At 39.3% G+C, this 20,479-nt stretch overlaps 1 protein-coding gene across 2 annotated transcripts in view; it reads right to left on the minus strand.

Annotated features, from left to right (window-relative positions):
* LOC139117204 (atrial natriuretic peptide receptor 1-like) overlaps nucleotides 1-20,479 on the minus strand; it is a 110,854-nt gene that overhangs the window by 36,356 nt on the left and 54,019 nt on the right. Inside the window, exon 1 of one of the 2 annotated variants that reach the window (XM_070680104.1) lies at nucleotides 14,592-15,469. The exons of the other annotated variant lie outside the window; for it this stretch is intronic. Coding sequence (XP_070536205.1) covers nucleotides 14,592-15,321 — 730 coding nt within the window. The 5' untranslated portion in view covers nucleotides 15,322-15,469. Of the gene's footprint in view, nucleotides 1-14,591; nucleotides 15,470-20,479 lie in introns of those variants that run through there. 2 annotated transcript variants of the gene reach the window in all.

Here is a 20,479-nt window from a genome sequence, read left to right on the forward strand (position 1 = left end):
ATCAGAGATCTTTTCCGACCTCTTTCTGAAATGAATCGTTTAAATACTAGAAGTGTTAGCGCTGGTGACCTTTACCCACCAAGGTTCAGGACTACCATGGGTCAAAGGTCGTTTGCTTTTCGAGCTACGAAAATTTGGAATTCTATTCCTGTGTCTATTCGTAATTGTGAAAGTTTGTTGTCATTTAAATCTGCTTTGCACAGTTATCTCTTCATGAAATTTTGTAACGAAGGTTCTGATCTGGATTAGATTATTTAAATTTGTATTTATTATTTATACGAACCGTATTTTTCTCGCATCTTCTTGAGCTTTTGTACAGCTCTTGAGGGCTCTGATGTAAATTACAATATTTATCTATTGTAATCAGATTACCCTCTTGAAATAAAGTATAATAATAATAATAATAATAATAATTGTTATGTCATTTCCATGTTGTGACTTAAAAAATATTCTTTCCTTAAACTCGAACCTCTCTGAGAGAGTTACCATTGTATCTTATCATCACCTTATTTTACGTTGTGGTGTCATAAAGGCTGTACCAAATCTCTGATGAAAAACGTGAACCTGAGTTTACATAGATGCATATATCTTCGCATTTGAAGGTTTTCACTTCAGCTTTATTCCATGTGCATAGTGCGCTCAACTGTGGAACGGTTGTTACGTGCGTTGATGGATTCACCACTGGTAAGTCACTCGCATCGGTAAAAGCACTTCATAGATATACGCTTAGAACAGGAAATGACATACATCTGATTTAAATCGGGTCAGATTACTCATCAGGCCGCCTTGGTAGGATGTCATTCAGATAAGTATGTAATTTAATTTCAATGCGAGAAACCATGATGAGTAGATAGGCACTTCTACTGACAGCAAATGTCTTCTAATTTATAATCTTTTGCAATCGAAATATTGAGATCCGGGAAAGCAACGACGAAATGCTCAATTACATAATGATCAATCTGTTGCATATCACTGCCCTATAGATATCTTATGCGACGTTGGCCTTTTTCGAATAAGAGTTTGCAGTATGGTATAATTACGAATAATCCTTGCAGAAATATCACAGCTACAAGCCAAACATCAAATGGTCCATCCGTCTGTCCGTGCATGCATCCATCCGCCAATCCATGCATACATACATACATACATACATACATACATACATACATACATACATACATACATACATACATACATACATACATACATACGTATATCGTATCTTCATAATTTTCCTTCAAAAACAGTGATTTTCAATAACAACGACAGTTTTTCCGCCCTCCACATTAAAATATTCTCCTGATTGATACTGACATTTGTTCAAGCACAATGTTGTTTACGTTTATGTTTTATCACTCTCAGCTGACAAATGCATAGTAATGAGATCTTATCTCATCATATTGAAGCATCTAAAGTGCCATGCGACCGTATGCGTGATGTTAACAAAGTTCAAAAGCTGGTCTACAAATAGAATAACATGTGGATATTTGTTAATGGCCTTTATTCCATTCCTGTACAAGTCGAGTGGAGGATGCCGTCGTGTTCAATTAATCGTGTAGAGGAACCCGGCATATTGCACACAATTTTTCACTATTACTGACACAAAACTAAGGTTGGCTTTCTAAGCATATGTTAGGTTTTGGATTCTTTGTTGTGTTTGTTGTTGTTGTTTTCTTTTCTTTTGATTTTGCTTTTTGCTTTCGACGGTGTTGGTTAATGTTAGTAGTGTTCCTTTCCCTCAATGCGGATATGTAATAGCAATCATACCCATCCGTTATCCAAAGGATCAGAAGTCTTAAGTCGTATTACACAATAGGACAAATACAGTGCAGCACATCACAAAGTACAGGTACGCATAACACATTCAAAGCCGTGAAAAAAATATTCAAGTCAAGGGGAATCTAGCATAGGTTGTTAAAAGAGCCGAACAAATCACCACTATCCCATCAGCAGAGGAAATTTGCCTCAACTGATTTTTTTCGAACTTGAACAAGACAATGGACTTTCATTTACATATTCTTGTAAACATGATTTAGAGATAAGATCCAATGAGGCGACAAGATAATCGTTATTTTTATGTTTTCTCCTTTACAGTACATAGCCGTTATTGATAGTCTACATTGTATTTGGCACACACGTCAATTTTCTTATATACACCAATTTATAATTATACATATTGATTAGGTAATTTGCTTTGCTATGCAAGCCAATATGACTGCATAGCGATTATTTACTGTTAATTCCTTACACATCAACAGGTATACATACGTATACGTGCCGAAACTGTAATCTTGTTTGGTCTGGTACGAAAGCTCAATATTCTATAGTATACAGAAATTTATTACGTTTTATGTCTAAAGCGAATACATGTAGCCATTGGACATATGTGAATAGCACTAGATGAATAAAGAAAGGAAAGCCCAGTAATTTTTTATGCAACATGTTCATTTTATTTTCATTTATTAAGAAAAATGCTATTATTCAACTCATTTCCATTAAATATCGACTTCGAATCAAGAAACTAGATCCGTTTGATGCCAACAGGGACTGTGTCATTAACAATGACTTGTTAAAGAAGTGGAGCGAATCATGAGGTTACTAGAGATTACCGCCTTTTTTCTGGTGTCTATCGCATTCCAAAGCTCATATTTTCGCATAATTCAAAAAGACACCCATCCACCTACTGAGAAAGCGATTGGCTTCTCAAATTGCAAACACCTGCCAAGGCAATCAAGTTCTTGCGAGCGCTTGGATCAAAATTTTCTGTTTTGAATTATTGGAGAAATTGAACAAACAGACCCTTATAGACATCCTGAAAGTCTGAGTTGCACGCTTTGTAATTTTTCTTCCACTTCAATGTATTGTGATTCGTTACTCTCTTATAGAGAATAGGTGTACCTTATCCTTACTTCTCTTGTCACTTTACATAAATAATTCTCACAATGGAAACAACATTCGAAAATTTGGTCATTAGGTCAATTTTACCAGAGCTTGAGAATCGGAGCTGTTGATTACCGTCATTGATACATTAAATCCATAGATTTCAAGTTGGTTACATTGAAAACACGACCGTTTCAGTTCTGCAAAAGTTCATAGTTAGGCTATGAGAAACTTGTGTTCTCAGCAAAGACGTTACAAATATGCTTTAATTGCATAAGATTCTCTGGATCTCGTTCCAAGTCCCTGCCCGCAGTCGTAACAAAGTTATCGCGATTAGAGTCACTTCACCATCGCCAGAAGAATACTGTCGGTTTCAAATGACCAGAGTTTGGTGATTTCGAAGGGATTGCCATAGCAACCATCACACATTCGACCACAGACACGATACGAACGATCATGGGAGTACAGCAGAAGACAAATATAGGGATGTAATTGCTTTTTTGCGAATAAAGCTTGAGTCAACTTCGAAGCTTTTATCCAACAAAAAAGGCAAGGGAGACCTCCTCTTATTAAAATACATTTCAATATTTTCTATGCCTTTGGCTATTCTTACAGAGGGAAAAACTCTCAATAAGGGGGTCTTTTGACTTAAACACTGTAGCCTTAAGTGTAAATGAATATACACGGAGTCTGGTTGAACTCTGTCCACAACTGGTGACCAAATCGGCTATTATTTTAAACAAGAAGTCACTTGTATCGCACACAGGGTGTCAATTTTCTCGTGCAAAAGTTTTCATATTTTTTGCACCGCACAATAGTGACGCGCATAAAAGTAATGCTGAATAGTGCTCTACTTCACTAATTCACCATCTTCACCATAGTGTTTACAAGGAAGTGTAAATGAAAGCGAACAGAAACTGCCAAAGTCACTCACAAAAGTTCACCCGACATCGCTTCCGGGAATCAGAGAAAATATCACGCCATTTCTAAGAGCGATCGCTCTTTCAGGTTTTAAAATAACTTGCAGCGTGCTCACAACAAACCAAGACGCCTGTAATCGAGTTATTTCGGTTACTTTGACACTCAGAGCAATGGAAAGCTTATACACTAGGACGGTTGCTTTGACACAAGATCGGCCTCTATGTACTCGTTTGTATAAGGTACTGAACTGTCAATTCGATAGCAAAATGTAGACCCCAAAATTTCTTGCCACAGGGAAAGTGTTTCATTAAGTTGTGTTCCTCCCAGTTTCGACCCATAAGGAAGATACGAAATAACTGCATTACGTTTCACCCATTCCCCGCGGTAACTTCAAAACAATTTTATAAACAGATTACATATTACAGACGTCTGCTTGTAAATTTTAAGATCAACGATGAACTCGTGGTGCATTATAGAACTAGGAGAAACTCTCTGCTTGCTATTTCTTGCAACTGTGTCTGATGCTTTGCGCGAGTGTTACTGCCATGGGTCATGCGACCTCATTCTTTTTCCAGTCGAGTGAACAAGTTCTGATGTGTGCTTTTCAGCATTGCCAAACATGTACTATTTTGGATAGCTAGACAGAATTACTGACTTGGTTATAGAGGGATATCGATTTAGGTAAAAACCTGATGGCTTGTCAAGGAGGAACTGCAATGGCACTGCAAGATTGGTATAAATCATAATCAACAATCTTGCAGTATGAAATTGAATTTTCTTTAAGAGTTTTAAAAGATGTGGATGAATTGTCTTTCGTATGTCGTGAATATAGAGAAACAGTAATTTCAATATTTTTCTTATCCGTATATTGTTTTCTGCGAAAGCCACGTTCCTCAACCCTTGTTGTTCTTAAGTATGTAAGACCCACTCACTGTCCATTGATACGGTAAACGATGCTTTTTCTAACCTTGGACTTGGGGGTTGATTTGCAAAAGCCATACTGTATACAATATAGCGTTCAGTGATCTACTGTGATTCACTTGAAGGAGATTTAAGTAATTTTATTGGCTGTTAGAAATCATGACTGATAAAACGTCCAATACAAACTTGCTGCCGGCATATGCTGCTTTGTTGTTTTCGATCTATACTCAACTGCGCGGCCTTAAATGAACGCGGTTACTAAAAGGGATCTCTCCCGTTCGATGCTGTTGACAGTTTGAGCTGAAAAACGATCGACCTATCGAGCGGGCGTTGTCGCAGCCGTGTTTGTCACAAAAACCTGGCCATGAGGACTCATGATTGACATTTAATCAGACTTTTTCTTAAACGTTTGCAAGAATACTTCTAGCACTGTCGGGGAATGGTTTGGCATATTAGACAGATGTTCTAAGTTAGAATGAGCTAATAGTGAGGCAACGAGGGCGACTGAGAGGGGTCTAGACGGACAATGACATCATTGGCGAGGTAGAAAGGAACACAGGCATACCGACGGGAACCTATCTGAAATAAAACGCTAGTAAGTCTGTCATGGACTGGCCTTTTCACAAGCAATCCTAACCTACCTTTATGTATCCTGCAATATCCTCACTGAGGTACAAAAGGCGATTTGACAAGTTACCATATAAATTATGGCAGCGTCAAGCCGGCGTAGCATCTAATACACATATCCCAAGCCGTCTTAAATAAACACTGAAACACACAAGCATAGAAAGAATTCGAGCAGAACGTTTTGAAAGTGGCTCTTGCTCCTATAAACACGGAATGCACAACTTGCACCAATGGAGGTTTACGGCTGACCTTTTAGGTCCGCCAAGAAGAAAAAACAGCAATGTAGGTTGACATAGTGTACATGCGGACTCACCCAATGTCACTCCATACCCCAAAGCAACGCTAAATTAAACCTCATAATTGCATCGTGTGTATTCGAAGATCGATTTTTCCGGACGTTACCCTTTGATTTCACACTTTACGAAGTCCAATCAGTAAACCAGGCACGCGAAGGACAACTTCAGTTTACAACGAAAATAACAGACCATGTTTCATGCATTTTGTATTATGTGTTCTGCGCGGAAGACGTCATATTGATCGGAAACTTATTAAGGTCTCACGAGGGTCATCACGTATATCTCATTTCTCGGATGCTGCGTCCGTAAAAAGCAAATCCTATAGATAGTTCACGTGCGTATTAATCTGATAATCGTTCAGGCAGAATATTGCCTCCATTTGGTCAGATGTATGTCTGTTTACTTCGCTGATAGAATATTCAAAGAACGTAATAAATTTGTCTCTTTGAAGGTAGACTTGATTTATAGTCGACGCGAAGTTAATTAACTCTATTACGTTCCAGACCCCAAACTCATCCCCCCCTCCAAATATTGTGTGCTCTTCCCTTAATCGTCTATGCGTACCCTACATGTATATTGTAATGTAGACTTTCTTACGACAAGGGTCTCGAATGTAATATGACGGAAAGTAAACACAAGCTGTTGAACTGAATTTTCATTCCTCACTTAAGACAGACAGACACACGAGGGAAAATGCCGAGAGAGTTTGACCGGTTAAGAAGGGCTTGACTACGCAGTTTCTGCGTAGTGAAGCGTCATTACGTATTCATGGTGACCTCTGGCCAGCTGTCAATATCTTTGGGGGCTTTTGTCTTTTGGCCTGCTTTGCATATGCGTCGTTGGACACGACCTGCCAATCACCCAGGTAGTCAATTAAACTATTAATTGACTGTTTACCGACCCAATTAACACTATCCAGCAGTATCAGTCATATTTTAATCGCGTGGCCCGGGTGGGCACAACGTAGGAACGCGTGTATTTCTATGTGTACGTTTCACTTATGGTGTTGTTTGTACCATGGAGGTAGGAATGTTTGTACCATCGTGCGTTTGAAGTAAGCTTACTTGTTTCACCTACAGCATTACCTTCAAGGTGACAGGCTTACTATTAATGTGCAGTATCATTGCACCGAGTTCTGCCCACGGTGAAAACCACCTGTTTTGCCACGGTCCCTCTGTGGAGGGACCGTGGTTTTGCCTACTAATTACTGCCCGTCGCTGCCCGTCCTGAATGTAGCCTATCTATAGCTAAAGTAATCAGTCATATATAATACCCCGCGCCTTATAATTTGTATATAAACCACAGTCTCTCTATCCACGAGGGACTTTGTATAAACTTATAAAATCATAGTCCGTGCCGTAAAATGTTGACTTTCGATGCGATATACAGGTTGATCGTTGAATCGCACCGGCACATCCATATTTACTTGCCCCATAAGCTTACTACTCTGTAAAGGGTGGGTAGATGGAATTCCTGGGCCAAAAATGAACACCGGGGCGAAACTTTTTGTGAACCCATGTGAAAACATAAATCATTTATCAGTTTTGATATATACTCCTAAATTGTAAGTTTGATCATGGAGGTACCTCCATGGTTTGATCAAAATCGAGACCACATTCAAGGGCTATGCAGACTGTCCATGTACGCACACACAGTGACAAGAAGGCGGCAAACACCTACTTACCAAGCACATCGAATCGGCGAAAAGAACCATAAAAAAGCTATAGGCTCATCGCCAAAACAAACGCTCCAAGCGCTAACAAAACCCATACCGAGCGGCCCTTTTCAGGGCCACCAAACACTCCAAAAAGAGAACTACCAAAAAAAACCCCATAAAATGACATAGAACACACAAACACTTAAAAGAAATTTCAAAAATCGTACACATAAAAATAACGTGACAGAAAAAATGGCCGTGGAAATAAATCAGCTATTTCCAAAGAAAAGCCGACAGCAACATGAAATTCAACAACAACCTATCATCGCTCAAACTATGAAACTCCGAAAAATAGTACTAGGCAAAGGCCTTAAAATTAATTCGGACGCCAACAAACCAAACAGAATAAAACCACCTCAGGATTTCAACAAATAAAGTCGTAAAATGTGACTACGCTACATCGTGAGATACAAGCAATCGCAACAACACAAATTCAAAGAAAAGTCAAATTGGGCTCCACAAACAACAAACACCAAAAACTTGAAAGCTATCTGAGGCTGCTAAACTCGCACTTCTAGAGATACCCTCTCAAACAAGGAAACAAAACATGTCGCGTGCTATAGAATCGCGATAAACCAGCTTGCAAACAATAGACAAATTTCGGGAAAAAAAACCCTCGACAAGGGTCGGGTTTTCGTCATTGTCAACACAAACGATTACGTACTCGAATGCGAAAGGCAATTACGCAACACTCAGTATTATACACAACAAGCCAGAACAAACAGTAAACAAAGTAAACGAACTATGAATCAAATGTACGAGAACAAGCACATCAACCAGGATACTTGTGAGTATCTTGATCCAACCAATAAACATAAAATCCGTACCCCAGTGGTACTTATTGCCTAAAAATTCACAAACCTCCGCAAAAATCTAAAAGACACACCAGTCAAAACAAAATTTACCGAAGTAAAGAAACATAGAACAAACAAACCGAACCACCAAACGGACTCACAACGTGACCAAAATTAATATACTTGCCTCGCTAATCGAAAAGCAAGACCACTAAAATGCATTAAAATAAATTTTCACAAACACAAACTAAGGAAAGAATCTACACCGCGACTGATGAGAAACCACACCCGGGTTTCGAAACGCAAGCGTCAAAGGGCGACTCTATCAACTTTTGTAACAACATAGGTCCGGCTGCGTCTCGCCATAAGCTTTCCCCACACAAACAAAACATTACCGTACACACTAATCCAAACTCTCTACAAATGTCCAAAGCGAAACAAACATTTTTATTAACACACACAATCGGATAAGAATGTAGGAACACATTTTCGAAACGAATCAAACACAAACTCGACACAAAAACATTTAGGATACAGTAGTTAGATGGGGAGCCTCTTTCACATTTTTTACATCTCGCTATACTGTCTATGATTCTAAAAATAAAGTCATCTGCCACTTTTTCTGTATACGCGGTTTGGCAAAACTCATCTCTTCAATCGAAAGTCGGGCGATTTCATGGTTCTTTGGGGTACGTCGAGCTTAAGGAATGTGGTTATATTCGCGATGTTTTATTCGAAATTATTTATTTCTTCTAGGGCAAATGCACGTAATTCATGCTGTTGGAAATACTGGCCGCTCATAAACAAGACAATAAACTCGATATCTGTGCATCTTTACTTTTATTGTCAAAGTACCATCGACACCCAAAAAAACCCAAATGTTTCAGTCCACGCGTGGGTTCAGTCCAGGTATTTGCAACGCCAGTCACCTAGGCGACGGTAATCCGCACCACTTATCACCATCGGGAAGGTACTCCTCCCCCTATACCACTGGCGATCCCACCCTCAAGGCACTGCGTCATTCGACCAAGCATTGTTATTGTAATTTCCTGCATAAAATTAACAGCGAGGTCAACCGGTCAAACTCTCTCGGGATTTTCTGGCATGAGACACAGATAAGCAGACAAAAGGACGGAGATAAACGGGGATAGACGGAGGGACACATCGAATACCATTGCGTTCACTGATGTACTTTTCCTCGTTCCACGGACCTAGCAATATATGCAAACACTGAGAGGTGAACCGAGTTCTTTTACGCGTCACTGCTCGCGTTGGTTTTAACTCAAAGGTATTGGAATAATGTATATCTGAAATGTTTGACTAGGGAGAAATAAATTGCCTCAATATAGAGCTAGGGAACCTCTGACCCGATTCAGAAAAGGCTTTCATTGAACTAAAGGTATCATAAAAAAATCCGAAAATAGGGATGTATTGACAATGCCCAGCTAAATGTCTATTTTATGAAAACAAACCAGGCAATGTATTGAACCCTTTTTATCATTGCATGCAGCCTTCAAGCAGAATCGATCGCGCGGTGCGTTTTAAATTCTGTGTGACTGTTAAATGGTGCAGCTAATCCATAATTATTGTTATTCCGTGAAAGCTTATTCCATGCTGCAGGTATGATGAGATTATTTGAGTCCATACTGACACTTTGGGCTGACTATGCCATACAAATTCATACATTTATACAGTATTATATTTTTTCTTGTGAAAACAAGGTGCTTTTGACAGATCGCCGTCAGAATCGTGACAGTATTCGATATCAAATAGTTTGCTATCGGTCTTAAATGATGTCTATAAAACTGTCGCTATCGGGGAGGGGGGCATTTTCACTGCAAAATGCAAATTACGCTACAGTTTACAGACTACACGATTGTCACAAGCAACCCACTGTATCGGCAACATGAATATATGGTTCCTTTCAAATTGAGTCGTTTAGTATGTTTGTTGAGGATGGGGAATTTATCGTAGCTGTCGGCGCAAGAACAAATAATAATCACGTTCTGTGCGAGGCCTCGAGGACCGCAGATGTGTCGTTCGCTTCGAGAAATGGTGTTCAAATGACTTGCCGAACAGGACGGCTTTCTCTGTGTGTTCATGTACGAGTCTAAGTCATCAGCAAAACTTTGTGCACTCGTAGTGTTTGGAGTGACTCCGTAAAGCTTCAAGTTACTCAACAGAGGCACCCATTTTGAAATTTGATAGACCGCGCTGCGGTCAAAACAATCGTATTATAACATCTCCAAAACACCGGGCAAGCCGGGAAGTTTCTTTTTGACATATTCGATAAAGGTATGCAAGTGAAGTGATGCCCTGGGCACGATTGCAAAGCCATGCATATCTATATACGGCCTTGGCCGATTGCATTGGACTTCTCTGATGTCGTCTGCATTCTGTTCGAGGTCGTACATTAAGTACGCCTCGTTCAGTCAATTACAATTGTCGCGGAATATAGCACCAGACAGTCACGATTTTGCGGATGCTGCGTGTTTTCTCGCATCACAAATTTTGAGGTTTTAACTGAAAGCGATTACTATGAAAGCAAAAGAAGGTCTGAAACGTTAACACTACACATGACAATACAAAAATACCGCTTTATATGGACATTGTTAATCATGTCGCGAATTGACAAATTACCCATTGCTTGCTTTTTTCACATTTATGATAACCCATAACATTAACAAAAAGAGGGAATAAAGATGAATCTCGTAAAACTGTATCATTATCTTGCTTAATGAGTTTTGATGTGTAACTACACAATACTATGCCATAAATAGATTGCTCGCTGCATAAGTGGCGCGGCTCCCTTAAGCACTTTATAATTATACAGGTCGTATTATCAGCATAATTTGGCCAACTTGAATTGTTACGTTCGATGATATTTCCCGCCTTTTTTTCTCAAAATCTAATGCTGACAAACAATGTCAGTATAGTCCGTGAACAGAGTTTCCCCACTTTGCCTTCAGAAGAAAGCAAATGCCACTTTGATTATTTGTCCTGTCCCTTTTAAGGGCTCGATTATCCGATAAGGATCGCCAATGCTCTTGTAAGGCATTTTCATCACGGAAGATTTAGCTAGCAATTAGGGAATGTTTTATAGTCAAGAGTGATCCCCAGTGAGATTCCTATCTACTTCATCGATTGCTTTTGAAGCCATTATGAATATCATATCATACCATTCCATAAGTGAAGATACGCACGACCTTGAAGAGGTTGCTAGGGTTATGATGGATTCGACGATATGTTCGTGTTTTCTCAGATTACGCTTGGCGTTTACATATATCCAGGCACGTTCAGCAGAAACGAATTTTAATGAGATTTCTTTATTTATCGGATAATACGACGATTGGAAACAAAGGTTGTGACTCACATGTGAAAATTTAAATACGCATCGCATAGATTCATTCACTGTGAATTTTCAGAAGTCCCGTCTCCGGTGTATTGCATCGTATTCTGGCCGCGTTTGACTTTGATTACAACCTCTCCTAAAACGAATGTTTTGCCAGGTTATGATCATCCGCTAATGCGATCGGAAATAGCCCAATCCTTGTCACGTCGGACACACTCAGATTAATGCACCCTCGAGGTATGAAACGACGGCAAAGTGCGGAATTATGAGCGTGAATTATGATGTTATGTTCTTTGAAAAGGTAATACCGAACGGTGCAGGAAGGCCCTAGGCTGTATCCATCAACATCATTCTCGAACTGATCAACAGTCCCAGGAACTCGTTCACCGATTAAATGGATAAAGATGCCATAAACAGAACACAAGAGAGCGCCCAACTGGATGAACTATTGGTTCACGAATTAGCAGTGGAAATAAGGTGCACTATTCAGTCTAACCTCAGTAGGCATTACATTAATTCGGAATATCTCTAAAATTGCCCAAGTTTCTCTTTGGAGACGGAGTGGGCGTTTTTCTACCAGATAGAATCGAAGTAGGTTATCTGGTACATGTAGCTATTTCAGTTACATTGGCCAAAATGGGTAATTCAAACTGTGATCTTTCGCATGGAGCTCATGATGCGTTCAGTCGTTGCACTTTCTGTAGTAAAGTATGTACGATTTTCTAACTTGCTAGATCAAAGGTGCAGACGGTTAATCAGTGTGCAAACGCCATTTCGTAGCAACTTTTGCTTTAACTTTGCACCACTATTGCGCCTAGAGAACTTATGAACTACTCAACCATTCTTTCCCAGACGAATAGTAATCTCCACTTTACATTGTGGTAAGACGAATTTTAATACATGTCTTACTGGCAGACATGACTAAGATATGCAATTGCAAAATCGCAACGATACAGGTTAATGGATATAAATTCAGCCGACTCGATGAATCAGAATGGACAGTATACGTTTGTCATGCTACAGTGCTGTGTAATTGAAGTGAGAACATTATCTAGTGTCATCAGATGTCTATCATGTTATAGTACACGTGTCACACATAGAGGTAATGTTGGTTTACAAAATGGGAAACAGACTCATGACAATATTGTTCGACACCTGCAGAGTGCAAAAGTAAAAAATATATATTATTTATATATATATATATATATATATATATATATATATATATATATATATATATATATATATATATATATATAATTTCCGTTGCAGCTTAGAATCATTTCCAGTGTAAGAAATTATCAAATTACAGACAACGAAGGTTGCTGTTCTTGCTTTTTCGCCATGGCACATGGCACACAAAATCATATCATTCGTATTGCTGTATCATCAAGCAAAGTGGGCAACTGCACCACGTAAACTTCAAAAACGCGATCAATAAAAAAACATAAACAAACAAACAAAACAAAGTCATATGATAATTACCGAGTGATCATCGGTGAACCCAAATCTAACTGCATTGTCACGTAATTAGATACATGAAACAGCTGGTCGTGTGAAATACGACTCACTTTGAACTTGTCAGAAAAGAGTCTGCAATTTGCTTTCGAACAAAAGGGGTAAAGCCGCGAATTAGCGATTCATATCATTCGTGCCGCTACGGCGGTCTCACAGCATAGCTAGTCAGTCACGTCCGCCTCAGTGTAGAAAACAGTTTTTGTCTAAAGTTGCATTTACCATTGAATAAATACATGTTACACTCGCTCATACAATGCTGAATTGTTTCAGTGTATGGACCCGGTATTGTGCAGCCTTACAGAAAAGGGGCAGAATGGAATTTTTCCGTTATCTTTTAACTTTTTGAAAAAAAAATATCGTCAGGAGACAAATAGCGTCTTCAATTAGTTTAACAAGATGCTAAGAACCTGTACACATTCAGCTACCGTGCTCAGTAAAAACAGAATCTGCAAAAAATCCTTCTTTTGACCTTTTTCTTTTGGTGAACAAGACGGCACTTCCGCTGCTCAAATTCTCTTCCTAGGCGATCGCCGAATGCCATATCCTGTCTGGAGTGCTCCTTCTCCTACTCAAAAAACACACACAAGTACTGGAACACCTGCGTTTACAGGGCGTTCAACGTGAAGTAGACGATTGCCGAGAGAAACGTTAACAATCGAATTCACGGTTTTTCGAGTAATTATCTTGAACGAGTAAGAAAGAGAGAGAGCTTTGGATACTGTGGCGCGAGACGGGTAATTAGCGTAAATCGAATAACTACTCAAAAGATAAAATCGTGTTTGTCTTTTCCGGCATAGCTTTGCTCACTGCAGTAAGATATCTGCTTTTTAGCCATGTTAGTGTTTAAATGGATCAAAAAGTGAAATTTCTACAGCAAAATAGAACAAAACGACCCAAAAGGAAAACTGATGATGGAAGACTGTTTGTTTTCAATCAATGCAAACCAGTGGAACTGTCTTATGCGAATGTCACTAACGTCTATATTACTTCTTATACAGTTGACTTTTACCGGCCATCGGATCTGGTACTATGATCTGAAGTACATATAGCCTTGCGGCCAAGTTGGAACATTGAATTATAGGGGTATAATAGCAATATTATGTAAGCGTAAGATGAGTGTATGGACGGATACTTGCTTTTTATAAGGTCAGGCATTCTATACAATATGCGAGGTTGGAAGTATGTATGCATGAGTACGCTTCTAAATTTGAGTGTATGTAGAAAGGAATTCAAAAACTATTTCGAGAAAGAATTCCATCATTATCGAGTTTATGCACGCAATTAACGTCCCGTGCCTATAGTGGCACTCCCTAGCTACATATGTATAGCGAGAATTCCAATGCTGCGTTTTACCCGAAGATCTTTTGTTATTAAATTATTGTTACCATGGTTATTTGATAACAAGTGATAAGAAGAGCTGAGGGATGTGTGAATAGCTGACGCTTTTAAAAGTTTGTAATTCTACGCACTATGATTGTGTGACAGGCATGTTGAAAAATCAAACTTTGAGAGGCATGTTTATGTCAAAAGGAAAACGTGGTTCTGATATCCACGTTGATACTTACTGCGACCTATCTGAGCAACTTCTCTCAGGGTTTGAATAGTGATGGTGCTGCTATTGAAATGTCGAAATTCGTTGATGGTCAGGTTTTTCTTGAGTGCGGCATCGCGGAACGACACGGCTGGCTGTTCGAAGAAGTTGGCGGCCGCGCTGATGTTTTGCTCCACAAGAATCACAACCTTGTTCCAACCGAACTTTTCGGCGATGGCGACTATGAATCCGCCGAGCTGGCCGAAGGTGCCGAACGTTCGGATCATGGTCTCGTAGCGATACTTCTTAACCAGGAACATGTCATCGGGGCAGCTGCTGCACATGTAAGCCGTGTTCCACACCATTGATAGTTTGCCGATGGGTTCGGCTTCAACCGAGTACACCGGTCCGAAGAAGGCAGTGTATCGCTCCTTTTCCCGAAGGGTCAGGATTTTTTCGATGGTTCTGATTTCGTATCCTGAGCAATTGTACAACGTGTGCGTGAGTAGGTGACCGGGTAGAAGAGTCGTGTCGCGGTTTACCTTCTCTAAGGCTATGTAATACGCTGCTCCTGTTCGTCCTTTGCTGTACGGGGTGTTCCAGTCTGACAGCGACAGAAGTGTATGAAATTCGTCGCTAAGAGCGTAGGGGGATATCAGAAGAATTGATACAGTGATGATAACCCATCTTGTACGATGAAGACATTCAAAAATCAGGCGAGTCGACTGTATGACGAGACCTTGAGTGCAGTTGCACTGACACATCGCTTAAAAGGGACTGGATTTCGGCGGGCAAAAGCCGAGCTTAGCGCTTTTCCACACAATGAAACTTTCGGTCTGGAAGCTATTAGACGGATTGGATGAAGAGTGACGTACTCTGGCACAGTGTGAGATCTCCGTATAGGAAACGTAAAATGCGTGATGTATAAAGGAACCTGGCCGGTAAAACAGCGCCCTATTTATCGAGAGGCGGTACTGAAAAAGCAAGAGTTTACTCCCAAGGTACACTGTACACTTTATAGTAGCCAATCAGAGGCACGATTACAAAGAATGATTATGGTAGTAGCGTAATACTATGCGATTGTACAATACCTACCCTGAGCGGGAGATTGCAGTTTCTGCTAACGCGGGACCCATAACACATCTCGCGAGACTTTAAGGGTGATAGGGAGACGGAAGTACGTGGATACTTCTCCTCATCATCCACTCTCGCCAGAACTGTTAAAATTAAAGTCGGTCTGCAAATTCATTTGATCCATTTTCTTGCCAATCAGAAGAAACATTGCGTGACGCTATAATTACTTTTCTGAGAAAATAATCGTATAAATGGAATCAAAACGTAAGGCTTCGGCCCAAGTGGTGTATGAAGCTACATCAATGCCAGGCAATTCTCGTAGTATCAGACTATTCAGACATCAGCCATATCACATGGCGCTAGCATATTACACGACATGGTCTGACAACTCGCTTCTTTTATTGTAGATCTTTTTAAAGAAACTACAAGCGATTCTTGCGCAACTTTGTTTTAAAGGTAAGTTTGTTCTTTCTTAAAAAGTTTACAACGGGATACGGGCGTACATCTTCGGGGGTTAGTCATAATGTAAGATCAAAATTAGCTGCATAGATAATGCAGTGGCTCAGTGTTGTCTTTTATTATGTTTCTGCGTCAACGGTGTGTGCATAAAGATCTTGTTCGATCCCTTTCCCCTCATCACATAAATCAAATTTGTCGTAATTCTGAGAGAATTTAATCTCGCCCAAGTGATTTCTCCAGCCTCCAAACAGCGGCAAAATTAGTTTGTACACAATCAGCATTCTTGTTGCTTCAGTGAAACTGATTGAACACCGTGAAACCCAGCCTTAATAAATCATGCATGGTTTTAGGGCAAACATAAAAAGCGCCAAACGCATGGAAAAGAGACAGCTGTTTCGATTTTCAATTTATGATTTTTAATTGGAAATTACGAGGATGTAAAATGTTATAATTATAAGCGACTCAGGGTTATGAGATGGCAACGTTATACAAACCAGCCGTATAGAAAGCATAGAATTTGCATAATTAAAACGATGTATTGGGTTTACATTAAACCAGCACATCGATTTTAAAGCTCTCTTGCTATCGTCATCTGCTCGGCAAGTGACGCAATTACTTTATAATCCATTTCATATTATAGAAAGTATGTATCTCTCGGGAAAAATCCAACAAAAATGAACACCGTGACATCGACAAACCTGTTTTCCCAAACATTGTCGTTAGTCAGTATCGTGTTTTGCTATGGTATGTACTGTACGTGTCATTCGCCTCAATAGAGCAAAGGCATAGATGGTGGTAAAAACTAATGTTTAGTAATATGTATTGTTAGATGGGATACACGAGGACCATGGAAATATCCTTAACATTGAAGCAAATGATGACAATCGCCATGTTGCTAATTTAGCGCTTGTTGTCCGTTACATTTCCTCAGTATGCGTGCGTGTGCGTATGTATGTGCGTATGTATGTGCGTATGTATGTGCGTATGTATGTATGTATGTATGTATGTATGTATGTATGTATGTATGTATGTATGTATGTATGTATGTATGTATATGTATGTATGTATGTATGTATGTATGTATGTATGTATGTACGTACGTACGTACGTACGTACGTACGTACGTACGTACGTACGTACGTATGTATGTATGTATGTATGTATGTATGTATGTATGTATGTATGTATGTATGTATGTATGTATGTATGTATGTATGTATGTATGTATGTATGTATGTATCTATCTATCTATCTATCTATCTATCTATCTATCTATCTATCTATCTATCTATCTATCTATCTATCTATCTGTCTGTCTGTCTGTCTGTCTGTCTGTCTGTCTATCTATCTATGTATCTGTCTGTCTGTCTGTTTGTCTGTCTTTCGATCTATCTACGCACATGATGTATGTATCTATGTATTCATGTATCTTTGCATCTGTACATTTTTGTATCTATGTATATATGTTAAGTACTTCTTGAGTATCCATCATTTCAAAAGTGGTACACAGCAATAATTAGAATGATCGAGGAAATAAAAATCACATATGATTCGATGTCCTGAAAACTGCAGATTGAACCTAAAGGGCAAGTTTCTTCCATTTAGAACAGCTAGCTGCTCATGTTTTACTCTAAAACAGGTACTTTGGACACTGACGATACTTGAAAGTATAATGCAGTTCAACAATAACAGGGGAGGCGATAATTACTCTCATATGTATACGGTTGCTCCAATCATTAAAGCGCAACGAAACGGACCAATCACCGACCACTGCCATAAAGCAAAGGCATCTTCAAATTCCGCATGGGGACTAAAAACTACATTTTAAAATATCACTCTTGGCTTATTTGTTACATACTGGCACACTCAGAGTTACCGTATATCCGCTCGTCTCTTACGCTGTCTTGCATGCACGTCCGTCTTTGTCTATCTGGTTATCGCTCCGTCTGTGTCTCCTTTTCCCACAGTAAAAAAACTGAATGTCATTCTATCATGATAATATCCTATAGTAGTTTGGTCAGTATCAGTTCCATTGTTACGTCATCTCCGCTCGAGTCAGGTTAACTCATTTTCTCTGCAAGGTAGGTACTTCTCTATCAACACCTAATATTCACATTGAGTGAGACAAGTTTTACACCATGTTACTGTACTGGAAACGTTCTTGTTTCTGCAGCTGCTCTGTGTTAAAGCTGAGTGAGAAATGACAAGCTCTCCCGATGACCCCGGTTAGAATATTTTCATAAACTATCCTAATTTTCCAAAGAGTGCTATACCCATGAGGCGGCTGTAAGGCTTTAGCTTATCCGGGAATGTTGATAGAGCATTGTAGATACAAAACTATTACTTTGCAGAAAATTTCAGATCTTTTCATTCAACATACATCTATTCTTATAATCTTGCGTGTTAATCATTTTTCGCAGGCTGGCGAGGAAGTCGATGGAATGTGCTGGAATGCGTGCATTTGGAGACGAAAGACTAATTCGATGTGCACCGTGACTTGATTTTTGATTGTGACATCCGTCTGAACTAGACTAAGTTAAATATGGCGTTTCAGTGTCAGCAGGGAAAACACAAATCCTGACGGACTTCTGGCGATGAATTTGAAACTTCGGGAACCCGGTGTTTAGCAAATGTAAGACGAAGGAGTCATTCAGCAGCGAGTACTGTGAATGCATACATATGTGCGGTGTGAAAGGTATTTTACGTAAGGCAAAACCGATTAGCTGATTGTTTACCAAGAAAATTTCGACAGGAAAATGAGGAAAACGGGGAAATTTACTAAGTGGGTGACAAAAGCGTATGCAGGGAGCTTCTAAAATGATACAAAAACGTTAACATTACAGTAAGTGATCAGTGAAAGTTTCCAATAAAAGGCAATCTATTGCTTGAGTATATGAGTACCATGCTTATTTCGCAACCATGTGCTGATTGTGTCGCTATCGTCAGGCTTTATAGAAAGTAAGTGGAACGAAGCGATGGTATTTTAGATTAATACATATATGAGCCCATCACTGTTACAGCTTATATCTACGACACAATGTCATGATTGGCATGGACAGACTTCAAAATGAGTAAGTATGACAGCTTTAAAGGATTTATCGGTGATTCGATTCTGCTGTCTCACTGGGGAGTTGCGCTGTGACTGGACTGCACTGTATCATGCTTTCGGTCATCACATTGTTAAATCTTTACTCGTGTAAAGGATGGGAAATGATAGATAGATTCGGGCCCCGCGGAATCGAGTGTTCACTGCGAGAACCACAAACACCTTACAACATTACTTTTTAATATTTGCTTTGCGTCCGGTTTTTGTTTTCCTTGGTTTTATGAGCACGTACTTGAAATAAAAAATAAATTAAAATTTCCGGATGGTGACAGACAATCATACTAACGAGTGTTTATGTATAGGATAAAGCCCGAGTACGAGGGCTCTTCTGGTATATAAAGTCCAACCCAACGATAAAATGTCGAGGCCGCAGGCCGAGACATTTTATCGTAGGGTTGGACTTTATATACAAGAAGAGCCCGAGTACGAGGGTTTTATCCGACTTAAAAACTATCGCCCCTAACTGATATATTTTCGTTTTCAATGTGTTTACGTCAACCGTCTCCTTTGTCAATGTAACATGTTTAGGATATGAATTAAAACTTTTATTTGTGAAATAGCCTTCCAATGTAATGGAACATCCTATAAATGCCCTAGGGCACATTATATAAAAGCCCTAGGGCACAGCAGATTTTGTGTTGCAGCTGGTTTCCGCTGTGTTACCAAATTTGAATATTAAAACGTACCAGATGTCTACAGAATATGACATGTTCACTTTTGATTGGACAGTACTTTACTACGGTGCTGTCATTCGTTTCTGGAATTTGGTGACCAAGGCTTTACGAGTAAATAAAACACCCTGAATTGAGCACTCTGATTGGTCAATCAACAGTAGATAGTTTTTAAGTATTGTCAAAAAGAGAGTACATAACCAGTATCATTAAGTCGGATGTCTTGTGTTTCGAAGTGAATATTGGGAAAATCAGACGTATAATTCAAGTGCCAGTCTTCTAATGGGTTCGGAAAGGATACACATACCTGTTGCAACACACTCGTTACATAAATTACCTGATTATAGCCCAGAAAATCTAGTATCGGAAGTTTGTGAAACCCCATGGTATTAAAAGCAATCATAAGCATGGGAATACTTAATAAAAAACACAGGAGATTGGTCAGTCAGGATAATATGTAATAAAATCGTATCAGCAGTGTGCTTGTTCTGGAGAACGAGTAATAAAATCGTATCGACAGCCTGCAAATTGTAAGATTCCTACAAATTGTAAGATTCCTATAGTGTTGACCTTTATAACCTTTAAAACGATGGGGAGAGCTTATAACAAAAC

The sequence above is a fragment of the Ptychodera flava genome, chromosome 18 (genome assembly GCF_041260155.1).
Source record: "Ptychodera flava strain L36383 chromosome 18, AS_Pfla_20210202, whole genome shotgun sequence".
NCBI lineage: Eukaryota > Metazoa > Hemichordata > Enteropneusta > Ptychoderidae > Ptychodera > Ptychodera flava.